At 44.8% G+C, this 13,181-nt stretch overlaps 1 protein-coding gene across 1 annotated transcript in view; it reads left to right on the forward strand.

Moving 5' to 3' along the window:
* The window catches only part of grin2da (glutamate receptor, ionotropic, N-methyl D-aspartate 2D, a), a 341,018-nt gene that overhangs the window by 272,182 nt on the left and 55,655 nt on the right, over window positions 1-13,181 (forward strand). The window contains exons 10-11 of the mRNA XM_015973318.3: window positions 1,283-1,436; window positions 11,785-11,910. Of these exons, the coding sequence (XP_015828804.1) occupies window positions 1,283-1,436; window positions 11,785-11,910 (280 nt within the window). The remainder of the gene's footprint in view (window positions 1-1,282; window positions 1,437-11,784; window positions 11,911-13,181) is intronic.

Genomic DNA, 13,181 nt, shown 5'->3' on the forward strand with positions numbered 1-13,181 from the left:
GCAAACAGTTTTGGATTTATGTTCAGTGACTATGCCTCCTGATCTAGCCAATGGTTCATGTGATATTTGCAACCAGGACATAAAATAAAGTTGATTCCAATGATTAAAGAGCAAGTCACCCCTAAATCTTAGTTTTCCCCCTGATAAACTGTATAAATGAGTGTATAATAGTGCTGTAGACATGTGTAGTCAATAATTTGGCATTTTAGTGAATCTTAATTAAAGTATGAATATTCAGCCTAAAATCATCGGTGTAGCGCCCTCTTCAGGTTAAAACTCTGCTCTGTACTGAATTAGAATCAGCCAACGTCTAAAACAGAACACAGTAGCGTAGCCTGTTCAGTGTGGTGTCTGCTGCACTGCCCCTGTGGGATATAGAGAGTCTCGGCCACGCCTCCAGCTAGCTCGGCCTCTCTCGAGCCCACATGAAAACAATATGGCTCAGAGCTGCTTGCCTCTTTCTAAATGGGTGTGTGCTTGTCAAAAGTTCATTTCTCCTACAAAGAGACTCTGAGAGCGCACGGGGGTGGGGGGGTGGGGGGGGTGTTACGCTTTCTTTAGACACAATAATCAAACAGGAAGTGTGTGTGGAGTAAGATTCTGGTTTGGAGGGTGACTTGCACTTTGTCAAATTTTTGAGCAGTGATGTGTATTAACTGGTAGGTACCACTCCAGACCTTAGCACAGTCTTTACTGAAGTGGTCCTAGAAAACACATTTTTACTATTAGAAACTGATATAGCATATGAAACCTTGCTGGGGCTCAAAATGGCCCAGGAGTCCTGATAAATGGTAAAACACAATCCTATAATAAAGCCCCACGCTGATTGGACTGTTTTACCCTGATTGCTTGATGCTGGCAAATACATTGCTATCCACCTTTTGTCAAAGGTTTTATTTTCTTCCTTTAAAAGCATCTGTGTTGACAATTTTTTGCACATGCACGAGTGTTGAGTGCAAATAAAACACACAAAAATGGCTTGCTGTCAAGATTCGACAAACACTTTAAAGAAAGTTTCCCCCGTATATAAACAACTCTTTCATTTTTCACTTTCCGTTACCGAGTGAATTCCAAGGAAACGTATCAACCCAATGGGCTGTGCAATCGATCACACAGCAAACATGAACCACCTGCTTCAATAAATCCTCCTACAAACATGCAAAATGATCAACTCATAGGCAAAATACGTCACTTCTTGCCACAAAATCTAATGATCCCAAGATCCTCCTTTAAAAACTGATCATTAAATTCTTTATTTTTATGTCTTTTGTCCTTTTTTCAGGTGGTCTCCAACAGGGCAGATATGGCTATCGGTTCTCTCACCATTAACGAAGAGAGGTCAGAGGTCGTGGAGTTCTCAGTTCCCTTTGTAGAGACCGGCATCAGTGTGATGGTTTCTCGCAGCAATGGAACAGTGTCACCTTCTGCATTCCTCGGTAAGATAATGTTCCACTTTTAATGATGACTTTTGGCATCCGCGTTATATTTTTTTAAGTCCTTACAAATAAAATAGGATTGTTGTATTAAACCAGACACTACAACGTTCTGTCTTTCATTTCTGCAGATTGTTTTTATTTTTTCTGTCCTCTATTTGAATTTTCTAGTCTTACATGTGCAGTACCATCAGTGACATATTCCATATATCATAGGGGTAATTCCTCATTCATGCCTTCACTTCTGACATGCTTTTGTCTCCCACTTCACTTGATAAGTTTAATTCCTTGCATTGTTTCTCAAAGCAAAGCTGCCAGTGCAGACTTAGAATATGATTTCTGCTGCGCTCAAATTAGCTGACCTCTTTTGAGATAAGTACCAAAGCTTCTCAGAGCTCAACTCTGTATGAGTCGACGCCTAAAAGATGGAAAAATGAGAGAAAAGAGTAGCCGGGCAAGCCGGACTTTGCAAAGCAAGAATTTGCTCTAGTTAGGCTTAGAAAAGAGAGCAAGAGACACCAACCAAGAAGGAAAAAAAAAAAGATCAAGAAAGCTTCTATTGGGGTAAAAAATATGATGCAACACTTAGAGAGAAAGAGACAAAAAGAATAAAACACAAAAAAGTAAAAGTAAATGTTTTGGTGAAAAGAAAAATTCTGCTGATTGAAATTTGCTCTGATGTGTTAATGTGGACTGTGGCTGGTCGACATGCTGACCTCTGTGTGTGTGTGTGTGTGTGTGTGTGTGTGTGTGTGTGTGTGTGTGTGTGTGTGTGTGTGTGTGTGTGTGTGTGTGCGTGCGTGTGCGTGTGTGTGTGTGTGTGTGTGTGCGTGTGTGTGTGTGTGTGTGTGTGTGTGTGTGTGTGTGTGTGTGTGCGTGCGTGTGCGTGTGTGTGTGTGTGTGTGTGTGTGTGTGTGTGTGTGTGTGTGTGTGTGTGTGTGTGTGTGTGTGTGCGTGCGTGTGCGTGTGTGTGTGTGTGTGTGTGTGTGTGTGCATTGCAAAAACCAAATGAGAAAAAAGTTGAAAAATACAAGTTTTTACACGGATCCGTTTGGAAATCTGCTAAAGTGTCATCTCATTGGACATCAAAGGTTATGGTGATTTTATCATATTTGTATGCACAAAGAAACAGATAAGTGTTTTGTAGTGAGGGTTTGATACAAAACCACTCTTACATTAAAGTCTGTCAGCATCGAAAGCTTATTGAATTTCTTCCAATTTTTGTCTTTTTACCAACACTTCCTCCTTTAAAGGCCAGGATTTGACACAAGTCCTCACCTGGAGACAACTTATCTCCTAATGGAGCTCATCTGTTTCATTTACGCCTTGGGCAGCTTAATTCATACGTTCAGAGGTGCAGCAGTACATCTATCCGTCTGTCAGTAGAGATTTAGAAGACAATCTGAAACATGTCACCGATGGGAGGAAGCACAGAGCTCCCAAGGCTTGTTATTTATTTATTTATTTATTTTATTTTTTTATCTGATATTCTCTGGGCCAAGAGTGACTCCACACATCGTAGCTGTGCCTGTGTTAGTCCAGGTACTCCTGAATGCATTGTATGAATGTATGAGGTGCTGACTGAAAGTGTAAGAGGTAAGCAAGTCCAGAGAAAGTTAAGAGCAAATAGAAACACAGGGAGAGGTCAGCGGTGAAAGAATCAATCATGTGAGAACAGAATAAGTTCAAATACCACCAGTGAAGGAGGAAAAATGACCCAGGAAACACAAGGAGAGCTTTGAAAACCTAACAGTCTGGAAAGTAACTTGAATGCAGTACAACCGTCTATATGTATGCGTGTGTTTATTTATTTATTTATTTTATGTAGGGGCTGGGGATCCCTGGCTTGTCGGGGCAACGGTGTCCTAAAGAGGAAAACACTGTTTTAGATTACCAAATGATTAACCATATGCATAACTTACAAGACATTAAGACATTAGAGTCCTTATCTTGTGAGTTTCTGGTTTTCAGTCAGATCTGCTCTTGTTGAAATGATTATTTGTTTTACTCAACTCAAGCCCTTACTGCTACTCCCTGAGCACAGAGGATGACAGTCATCTGCTTTAATCCCATAAAACCTGCTGGGAATGCTCTTTGGCATGCAAAACAAATACACAATGTTGTCACTTTATTTAGCAACTTGCTGCTAAAATGCCCTTGAGGTAGGACACATAAACCTCGTTAACCCCAACTCTAGCCACATGTGCCTCAGCAGCACCAGACTGAGGTTGAGCCTGCAGCACCCAGCCGTGGTTATTAAAGAGTGCATCTTTTAAAAACAGGAATTAGTCTCCATTTGACATCCGCCGCTTTAAGACGAAGTGAGAATACATCATTTTGTTCCAAAACAAGATATGCCAGTGGGAAACAGATTCTACAGACGTTGATTGTGGAGAAACAAATGAATAAATAAAACAACTCTCGCATTTTATCTGAAAGCTGATTTAATTTCGAAGCAGTAAATTTTTTATTTTTTTTCCACCCACCTGCAACCTTCACGGTTTCTGGGCACTATGCAATTATTTACACGCTTCCTCTTCCAAGACTATTTTGATTTATCCACAGGTATATTCCACACGTGACTGGACTAGAAACTACACAGAGGATTCCCACTGGGGTGAAAAATTATAAACAGATTGTAGAAACAATTGAAAAATGACTGGTATTTGTCACACCCTGTCCTGTCCCCCTATTCTGTTCAGTCCTGTGTCCATGTTAATTGCTCCCACCTGCCTCTCGTCTCCCAATCACCCAAGGTCCCAGCTCCTCCTGTATTTAAACCCTGTTAGTCCATTTTGTCTGGTTGGTTCATTGTTACATTGTCCTACGTGTCCCTGAATAAATCCGTGTTTTAAACGTTCCTGTCTGCCTACCTGCCTGCTTCTTCACCAGCGTGTGGATCCACACCGCCGCTTCACTCACCGGCACGTTTGTGACAGAATGAACCAACCCAGTAAAGGATTCAGCGGGGAGGTTCTTCCTTGGGACTGTTTGCTCCAGTTTTTAACCGCAGATCACAGGCCGGCTTCTCCTCCTCTGGTCTCGTCTCGCCGCAGACGCTGTCGCCGAACCCCGGCTGCGACGATCCCCTCCGCCCTCCCGGAGCTAGATGTGAGGTTGGACCAGGAGATGCAGCTAGACCGCTCCTGCTACGTGGGCACCAGACTGGCTGTGTGCTCCCCCGGAGCTGGCCCACGGCGTTGGGAAGGATGCCGGGCTCCACCGTCACCCCTGGTCCCGGGACGGAGCCGCGAGCTCGCCGCAGCTCCGGCTCGCTGCGCCAGCTTGGACCCGCCCCCAGTCAGACCAGCAGTCCCATCTCCGGTCCAATCAGTGCCTCCGTCATCTGCAGGTGGAGGAGCCACGCCTACAGCCCAGCTGACAGAGCTCGCCGGCCTCCAGGCAGAGTTTGGCCGGATCCATCAGCTCGTCAGCCTCCAGGAGTCCCAGCTGGACACCCTATCCTCCCCGAATCACCAGGAGAAGGTTCCGGTCCAGTCTGCAGCTCCCTCATCTCTTGGCCAAAGGATCGAGCCCGCAGTCCAGCTCGCCGGTCTCCGAGCTGAGCTGGCCCAACTCCATCAGAGCCTCAGTCTCCAGGAGCTCCAGCTGGACAATCTATCCTCCCTGCTCTCCCAGTTTCCGGAACCACCAGTTCAGTCAGCTCCAGTTCCTGTGGTGGTCCCGGAGGTCGCACCGCATCCAGTTCCTGTGGTGGTCCAAGAGGTCGCACTGCATCCAGTTCCTGTGGTGGTCCGAGAGGTCGCACTGCATCCAGTTCCAGCGGTGGTCCCGGAGGTCGCACCACATCCTGTTCCAGCGGTGGTCCCGGAGGTCGCACCGCATCCGGTCCAGTCTGTCCAAGTGGTCCCATCTGTAGCAACTCCTCCTCCACTCCAGAACCGGCGGTCCATAAGCCGACACCCCCGGACCAGAAGTCGATGCCCCCGGACCAGAAGCCGACGCCCGCGGACCAGAAGTCAACGGTCCAGAAGTCGACGGTCCAGAAGTCAACGGTCCAGAAGTCGACGGTCCAGAAGTCAACGGTCCAGAAGTCGACGGTCCAGAAGCCGACGGTCCAGAAGTCGACGGTCCAGAAGCCGATGGTCCAGAAGTTGATGGACCAGAAATCGACTCCCCCGGACCAGAAGTTGACGCCTCTGGACCAGAAGTCGATGGAGTTCGATGCCCCTTCCAGTCCTGTGGTCGAAGCTCTTTCCAGTCCAGAGGTCGACGCTCTTTCCAGTCCAGCAGTCAGCGCACTTACCAGTCCAGCGGTCGATGCTCCTTCGTGTCCAGCGGTCGACGCTCCTTCGTGTCCAGCGGTCGACGCTCCTTCATGTCCAGAGGTCGATGCTCCTTCGTGTCCAGAGGTCGACCTTCCCTCGTGTCCAGAGGTCGACGCTCCCTCGTATCCAGAGGTCGACGCTCCTTCGTTTCCAGAGGTCGACGCTCCCTCGTATCCAGAGGTCGACGCTCCCTCGTTTCCAGAGGTCGACGCTCCCTCGTATCCAGAGGTCGACGCTCCCTCGTGTCCAGAGGTCGACGCTCCCTCGTGTCCAGAGGTCGACGCTCCCTCGTGTCCAGAGGTCGACGTCCCCTCCAGTCCCGTGGTCGACGCCATCTCCAGTCCAGTGGTCGATGCCGCTGCCTTCAGCCCGGAGGCCGACGCCGCTGCCTCCAGCCCGGAGGCCGACGCCGCCGCCTTCAGCCCGGAGGCCGCCGCCGCCGCCTTCAGCCCGGAGGCCGACGACGACGTCTCCAGCCCGGGGGCCGACGCCGACGCCTCCAGCCCGGGGGCCGACAACGCCACCTCCAGCCCGGGGGCCGACAACGACGCCTCCGGCCCTGAGGTCATCGCCGCCGCCTCTGCCCCAGGCACAGGTCCCTGGACTCTACTGGTCCCTGTCTCCTCTCCATCGGTCCCTCGGTCCCTCTTGGCCCTCCCTCCGGTTCCCCCTCCTTCCGCCCTGCTCTGTGTTCCTGTGGGCAAAATCTTGATTTTGTGAGGGGTGGAACACCTCCTTCTCTACAAAAAATAAGAAGTTAGAATAAACAGAGGTGCCTCGGCGGCCATATTTTAAAGGCTTTGGCAAGCTACTGGCTCACAGCTTATTAGCATACACTTTACTTTGGATCTCAACAGTTCTGATCATTTTTAATAGAATCGAGTCATTATTACAATTAAACTGGGAACGCTTTAAGCAGCTGGCAGAAATCCAGACTGTATTGTTTTTTTTTTTTACTTTTAGTGAAGCTCTTGTGAGCTGGTGCTATGTAACTAAACTGAACTGAGCAGACTTAGGCCCTGTCCACACGTAGCCGGAGATCTGCCAAAACGTAGATATTTTTCTACGTTTTGGCCTGTCATCCACACGAAAACAGAGTTTTTTCACACGAAAACGGATCTTTTTAAAAACTCCGGCCAAAGTGAAGATCTGCGTTTTCTCCGTTTTGGGTGTCTGCGTGTGGACGGACAAAACCGGAGTTTTAAGGTCCGCAACGTCACTTTCCGCGACAAAAAATGCTGGCATCACGTGTGCGACCTGTGTTTACACTAGCCGACAGCATGGATGCCCTCGGAGCTGCGCTCTGTCACTACCCGATCCATCAATTGTCCAAGCGCATTCTGCTTGTTTGTTTTTGCAAGCGGAATTACTGCTCCTTGCGGAAGACCACAGACGAAGGACGAGGTTAAGTACGGGGGAGGTACTGCCGCCTACAGGTCTGGCATGTCCTTAACAACGTATTTATCCGGGTACGTGTGGACAGAGTTTGTTTTTAAAACGTGTGGTGTGGATGCAAGTTTTTGGAGGGGCGGATATTCGTTTTCAAAAAAACCCCGGCTACGTGTGGACTAGGCCTTAAGCTATGCAACATAAACTATTGCAGGCTGTTAATAATTAAACATTCCAAAAATATTTTATGCCTAGTTTTACCATCAAATATTTGTTGTGTTTACTCTATAAAATTTATATTTAGCTGAAGATATTGCAGAAATGTCTCTTGACCTTGTAATGGTTGCAGACCTCTGTCCTGGGGTTTCACCAAAATATTTTCAGACCAGAAAAGAAATACAATTCCTCCGGTGAGTTCTGGGTCTGCCCCAGTATTTATTCTCCATGGGACATTGCCTAAAAATCCTCCAGAGGGTAGTGACCATGGGATATCCCAGTCAGATACCTACACACCTAGGTTTAATCCTTTTGATTTGGAAACGAAGCAGCTCTAACTCTCATCCCCCCTCTTGATGACAGAGCTACTCACCTTATCTCTAACACAGAGCCCAACCACCCTACAGAGGAAGTATATTTCAGCTGATTTTATCTGGAATTTTGTTCTCTTGGTCACAATCCAAATCTCCTGGTTTCACGTGAGGGTTGGAACCTAGGAGCACCAGTAAATCAAGAGTTTTACCTGCAAATGAAGCTGGAGTGTGTATGTGAGTAAAGCTAGGCTATGTGTTAAATTATTTCAAAGTCAAATAAAGATCTCCTCCTGAGTATGTTTTTTTTTCTTCTGTCAATCTATAATTCATCATTATTCAATTCACAGGTGTCTGTTCCTGTGGTTTGACAATATTAGAGATAAAAAGAGAGAGAAGAAGAAAGTAGTACATCTGTTCTCATGACACACGTTTTGGCACCTCATGCAGCCTTAAAAGCGTATTAGCTCTGCCTGGCAGTACATTTAATGGACGAACCCAGAGCGTCTCCACCTGCTGCCTTACTGTGGAGCTCTGGAGGGAAGCTTCAGCTAAAAGCCTGACATGTGCACAGCGCTCGCGGCTCTTTGGTATGCCTGCACACAGTCGAGTTTGATTTAGCACCTACTCCTGGATGCAACACAAAGAGATGAAGGTGTTGATGAGTCAACCCAGCGGCTCGGCCCATCTCTCCCTCGTACTTTCATTACCAGAACAGCTGCCAGTGCTGTCATTGTTAGTCTTTGCAACAGACCTCTCACTAATCTGGGAAATCACAGAAGAATCTGCTAATTTCCTCTGCCATCAATTAGATTAGCACCCTTTTGTAAACCATCACCTATTTGTACTAACTGTATTGACTTCTTGGAGGAAAAATAAATGACAATTCCTGAAGCAGAAAGTAAACACTGATAATATTAAAGCGCATTTTAGTTTGGAGCAAAGGTATTGTGGCATTTCAAAATGATACAATCTATATTTATATTATTTTCCTGAGCCAGTATGTGCTAAAATGACCCTGGGGGTGTCAAACTCCAGTCCTCAAGGGCCGGTATCCCGCATCTTGTTGTTGTTTCCCTGTTCCAACACAGTTTATTCGCCTGTGCAGCAGCTCATAAAGTTCTCCAGAAATATGGGAATCACCTGCTGGTTGAAATCAGGTGTGATGAAACAAGGAAAACACTAAAACATGTGGGATAGAGGCCTTAGAGGACCGGAGTCTTACACCTGTGGTTTACAGGGTCGATTAAATGTCACTCAGACCCGTATCGCCCTGTTTGGCCAGAATATCACTGTGGCGGGCCGCCACCTGTTGGACCTGGCACTGCAGTCTGCTTTCAGCACGTTTTAGATTGTGAACACCGTTGTTTCACTTAGTGAAGAGCAGGTCCTGTAGACACTGATGAAGGCTGGGGAGACATTTCAGCAGTTAGAGTAAGGTGTTATAAAGATAAACGCACAGCAAGGAAAAATGTTTCATTTTCCATTTAACCACAGAGAAATAATAATGGACACTAGGGGGTGCTAAAAGGAAGCTAACTGACAAGTGTGCCTTTAAGTCTTATCATATAACCACTGTTCTACATCACACCTAGATGTCGTTAACTTTTTCTACGTGTAAAAACAATGATTTTGATTTATTAGAATTAAAACACTTGCTACAACAAACATTTGTTCTAATCAAAACCAATTGGCATGCTTGTGGTTGGTCTGTTAGTCTGGCTTTTCATGGATAGATGCAACAAAATGCACATTAGGGTGTACTGCCCATCACTGCCATCCAGTCAGCGGGTTGCTGGTTTCATCCCAGATGCACTCTCTGCATGATTCCCCACAGGACGATCTTGAAAACCAGAAAGTTTATTCAATGATGACTACCAAGCTTATATGTTGAAATATATGGCAACAAAATCATCTTTAATAATAATAATCTTTGCCATACATTACAAGTAAAACATGTGGGCCCATGCCTGAATAAACGAGGAGGTGGTATTGTACCGGTGTACATCTGTCATCAAATGTCAAAAAATCATTCAAATAATATTTTTAAACTACAGATCTGCAGTGGCAGAAAGCACAGCCCCAGTTCCAGTTACATACAACACATGCATGAACGAGTTTTTGACAGATACTCATTTTAGGCACTGATAAGATGTTTCAGACCCATCCCAGTGGGAGTAGGTCTCACGGAAGATCCCGAACTCCCTGGAGAGAATATTATATGTCTCAACTGTCTTGGGAATACCATAGAAAGAGCTGGAAAAGGTAGCAGAGGAGACTTAGATCTATGCTTCCCCTACTGAAAAGAGAGTACAGAGCAACAGATGTGGAAGGACAGATGTTTGAACATAGAGAAGCCTCTCTTAGCTAAAAAAAAAGACAGATATTCCCTTCAGACATGGGCTGTAGGATCAAATGCTAAAACTGATAAATGATGGAAAACCAATCCATGTCTTACTTAAAGGTGCTATATGTAGGAATGACATAATGTGGTCAAACTTGGTTACTGCAGTCTATTTTTCTAAGCAAAAATTTACTATCCCACTGTATTTCCATGAGTTTTGCAGATGTTGCCAGATGCCGATCAGTAACAAAAAACTCTAGATGACAAACAAAGAGGAGTATCCAGTAAACTGATAAGTAGTATAAATTATTAGACTTTGCGGTAACACTCTTGGGTGTTCTAGAGGTACAGCAGTAGTTTTGGAGGTAGAGCAGGTTGTCCGGTAATGGGAAGGTTGCAAGTTTGATCCTGGCTCCAACCAGAGAATGCTGCTGTTGTGTCCTTGGGTAAGACACTTAACGTGCCTTGCCTGCTGGTGGTGATCAGAGAGACTGGTGGAGCCAGTGTATGGCAGGCCTTGCCTCTGTTAGTGCGAGGCTAAATTGTAGCTCATCCTCACCAGCATGTGAATGGGTGGATGACTGAATGTGTTGTGAAGTGCCTAGGACGTTGTCAAACCCTAAACGGGCACTATACAAATACTAGCCGTTTTTACCATGGTAGACAGCATTTACTACACTTATTACTTCCAGCACTAGAGGAAGTGCGGTTTGCTGATTTGTTGTTAGCTTGTTCTAAACGACTCATCAAACAAAGCAAAATGCCACGATTGATTCAATTTTCACTTCACGCATACATTTCACTGTAATATTGAGTTGCTGCTGACATAAAAATTAGCTTAAGATATTGCTTCTAATTCACCGTTAGCATTGTTAGCTCATTGTTAGCCTCCAGCATTCTTTATCTGATATTAAAGGAAAGCAAAATGATGCTCTGGCTTTTGGGGTGGAAGAAACAACTTCTGGGTCACTCCTGCTAACTGGCTTCGGTTCTTTAAACAACTGGAGTGTTTCGCCTGCTGGTGTTGAATCACAAATGCTGGCTCTGCAGCGTCTGATTGTAAACTGTAACTACATCCCTCTTTAGTTTTTCTAAAAGAGAAAAACTGACTCAATATGACCCTACTTCCAACATGATAGACTTTAGACTGTTTTGTGATTATTTCACTGTGAAATTTGTACTTTATTGTAAAATTCTCACATATTGCTCCTTTAAAGTTACATTTTTCCTGGCGATAGGGGGCAGTAGATAACTAAATTGTTGCAAGCAAGCTGTATTTTTGTGTTGAAGTAAGACCTTGCAACTGATGCCCATTAGGGTCAAAAAGCCTTAGGGAGTGCAAACATCAGAAAAATAAAAGCACATCAGACTCCCTTTCATCACCGACAAAAAGTGAAGAGGTCAATGTGTAAAACAACGTTTATGAATGGGGAAATTTTTGTAATGGTTTTTTACAAATCAGTAAATGCATTTTGTCCTCTAGGGCTCCTGTAGGAGGAAGCATGGCATCGCCCACAGATTTAGACCCACTCCCATGTATTTTAGACCAGATTTTTATGGTTATATGTTGAGAAACCACCAATATGTTTTAACACCAGGGCATCATTTAATTCATTTTCAACATTTTGATGGATATTTCCGGAGATTAACAATAAAAACTACACATTGTCCCATTAAAGATTTAATTTGTCTTTATCCACTATTACAATTCATTTAATTTTTTTAGAGTGGTACTGAACAGATGACAGGAACATTGCTGAAACTTTGTGTGATGTTAACATGCGAGTTTGTGTGGTTTTCAGAGCCCTACAGCCCAGCAGTGTGGGTGATGATGTTTGTGATGTGCCTGTCAGTGGTGGCTGTCACCGTCTTCATCTTTGAGTTCTTCAGCCCCGTGGGATACAACCGCAGTTTGCAGAGCGCCAAGAGTAAGAGGCAGAGTCACTCCTGCATCGGCACGCCAATCACCCTACCGCCACTGCTCATTTCACAGCATTATTACCAACCTGTCAGTTTGTCAGTTATGCAAGCGGGTGGGGTGTGTTAACTTTTATTTTATTTTGTTAATTTATTTTTGTCACCACAAGTCAAAGGAATCATTCAACAGTATAGTTTATTTATATTTGATGAAGCAAATGCTGACGGTGGGATGATGGTTGATTTTTGACATTTGGCTATCAGTTGTCAGTTCATCATCTATTCAGATAATTTACTGGGTGCTCCTCTGTTTACCCACAGTTTTACTTAATAATTGGGAAATGTTAGACATTACCTTCTAATAAATTGACACAAGCAGAATTAAGCCAAGTAGAACTGACAGGCATGTTCATCACTGGTTGAAATGGTGTATTCAACCTTAATTCATTTTCATCTTTTGTTTCACTTCATTTATTCCCGTTTAATGCTAAATAATGTATTAACAGTAAAAATTAGATGCAGGCACGCATCGCCATGTTGGTATAAATGCCACTGCAGCACTAAAATGGTTTCATTAGCAAGAATCAGAAGTTACAGAAGTGAAGATGAAAGATGGGGCCATGTACACTTAGCCTAGGTTTGGCAGAGCTAAATATCCTCCCCCACTCACCTAGAAAATAAAAAAAAACTTGTGTCCACATCACCTCGGTTTCAGCATAAAGATCCAGTGTGTTGTGAAGCACATTCATAGGTATGCCAAGACTGTAGGTGGCAGTAGTTTCACAAATAATTAGCATTGCTGCCCAAAAAGCTTCCTGGAAAGTGGAATGACCAGGTGTTATCCTCATCCTTCTGCTGTGATCTTCTACAGAGTTGTCATTGAGCTTGTAAATACAAACATTTGATGTCGGAGCATTTCTATCGTGACCTAAAAGCTCGGTTGTTTACGTCCATGCTGACATGAAGGAGTTGCAAATCTCCACCTTGGTCTGAGCGTTTGAAAGAATGTTTGTGGTGTCTTTCTCTTCACTTTCACATTGATGACAGGAAAAAATGTAAAAAAGAATATCTTTGTTTTGTGGAATACCGGCTACGTGTGTACATGGTCTGTGTCAGTCTGAGGCCCTGTCCACACGTAGCTGGGGATCTGCCAAAACGTAGATATTTTTCTACGTTTTGGCCTGTCATCCACACAAAAACAGATCTTTTTAAAAACTCCAGCCAAAGTGAAGATCTGCGTTTTCTCCGTTTTGGGTATCTGCGTGTGGACAGACAAAACCGG

Source organism: Nothobranchius furzeri, chromosome 19, assembly GCF_043380555.1.
Source record: "Nothobranchius furzeri strain GRZ-AD chromosome 19, NfurGRZ-RIMD1, whole genome shotgun sequence".
Lineage (NCBI taxonomy): Eukaryota > Metazoa > Chordata > Actinopteri > Cyprinodontiformes > Nothobranchiidae > Nothobranchius > Nothobranchius furzeri.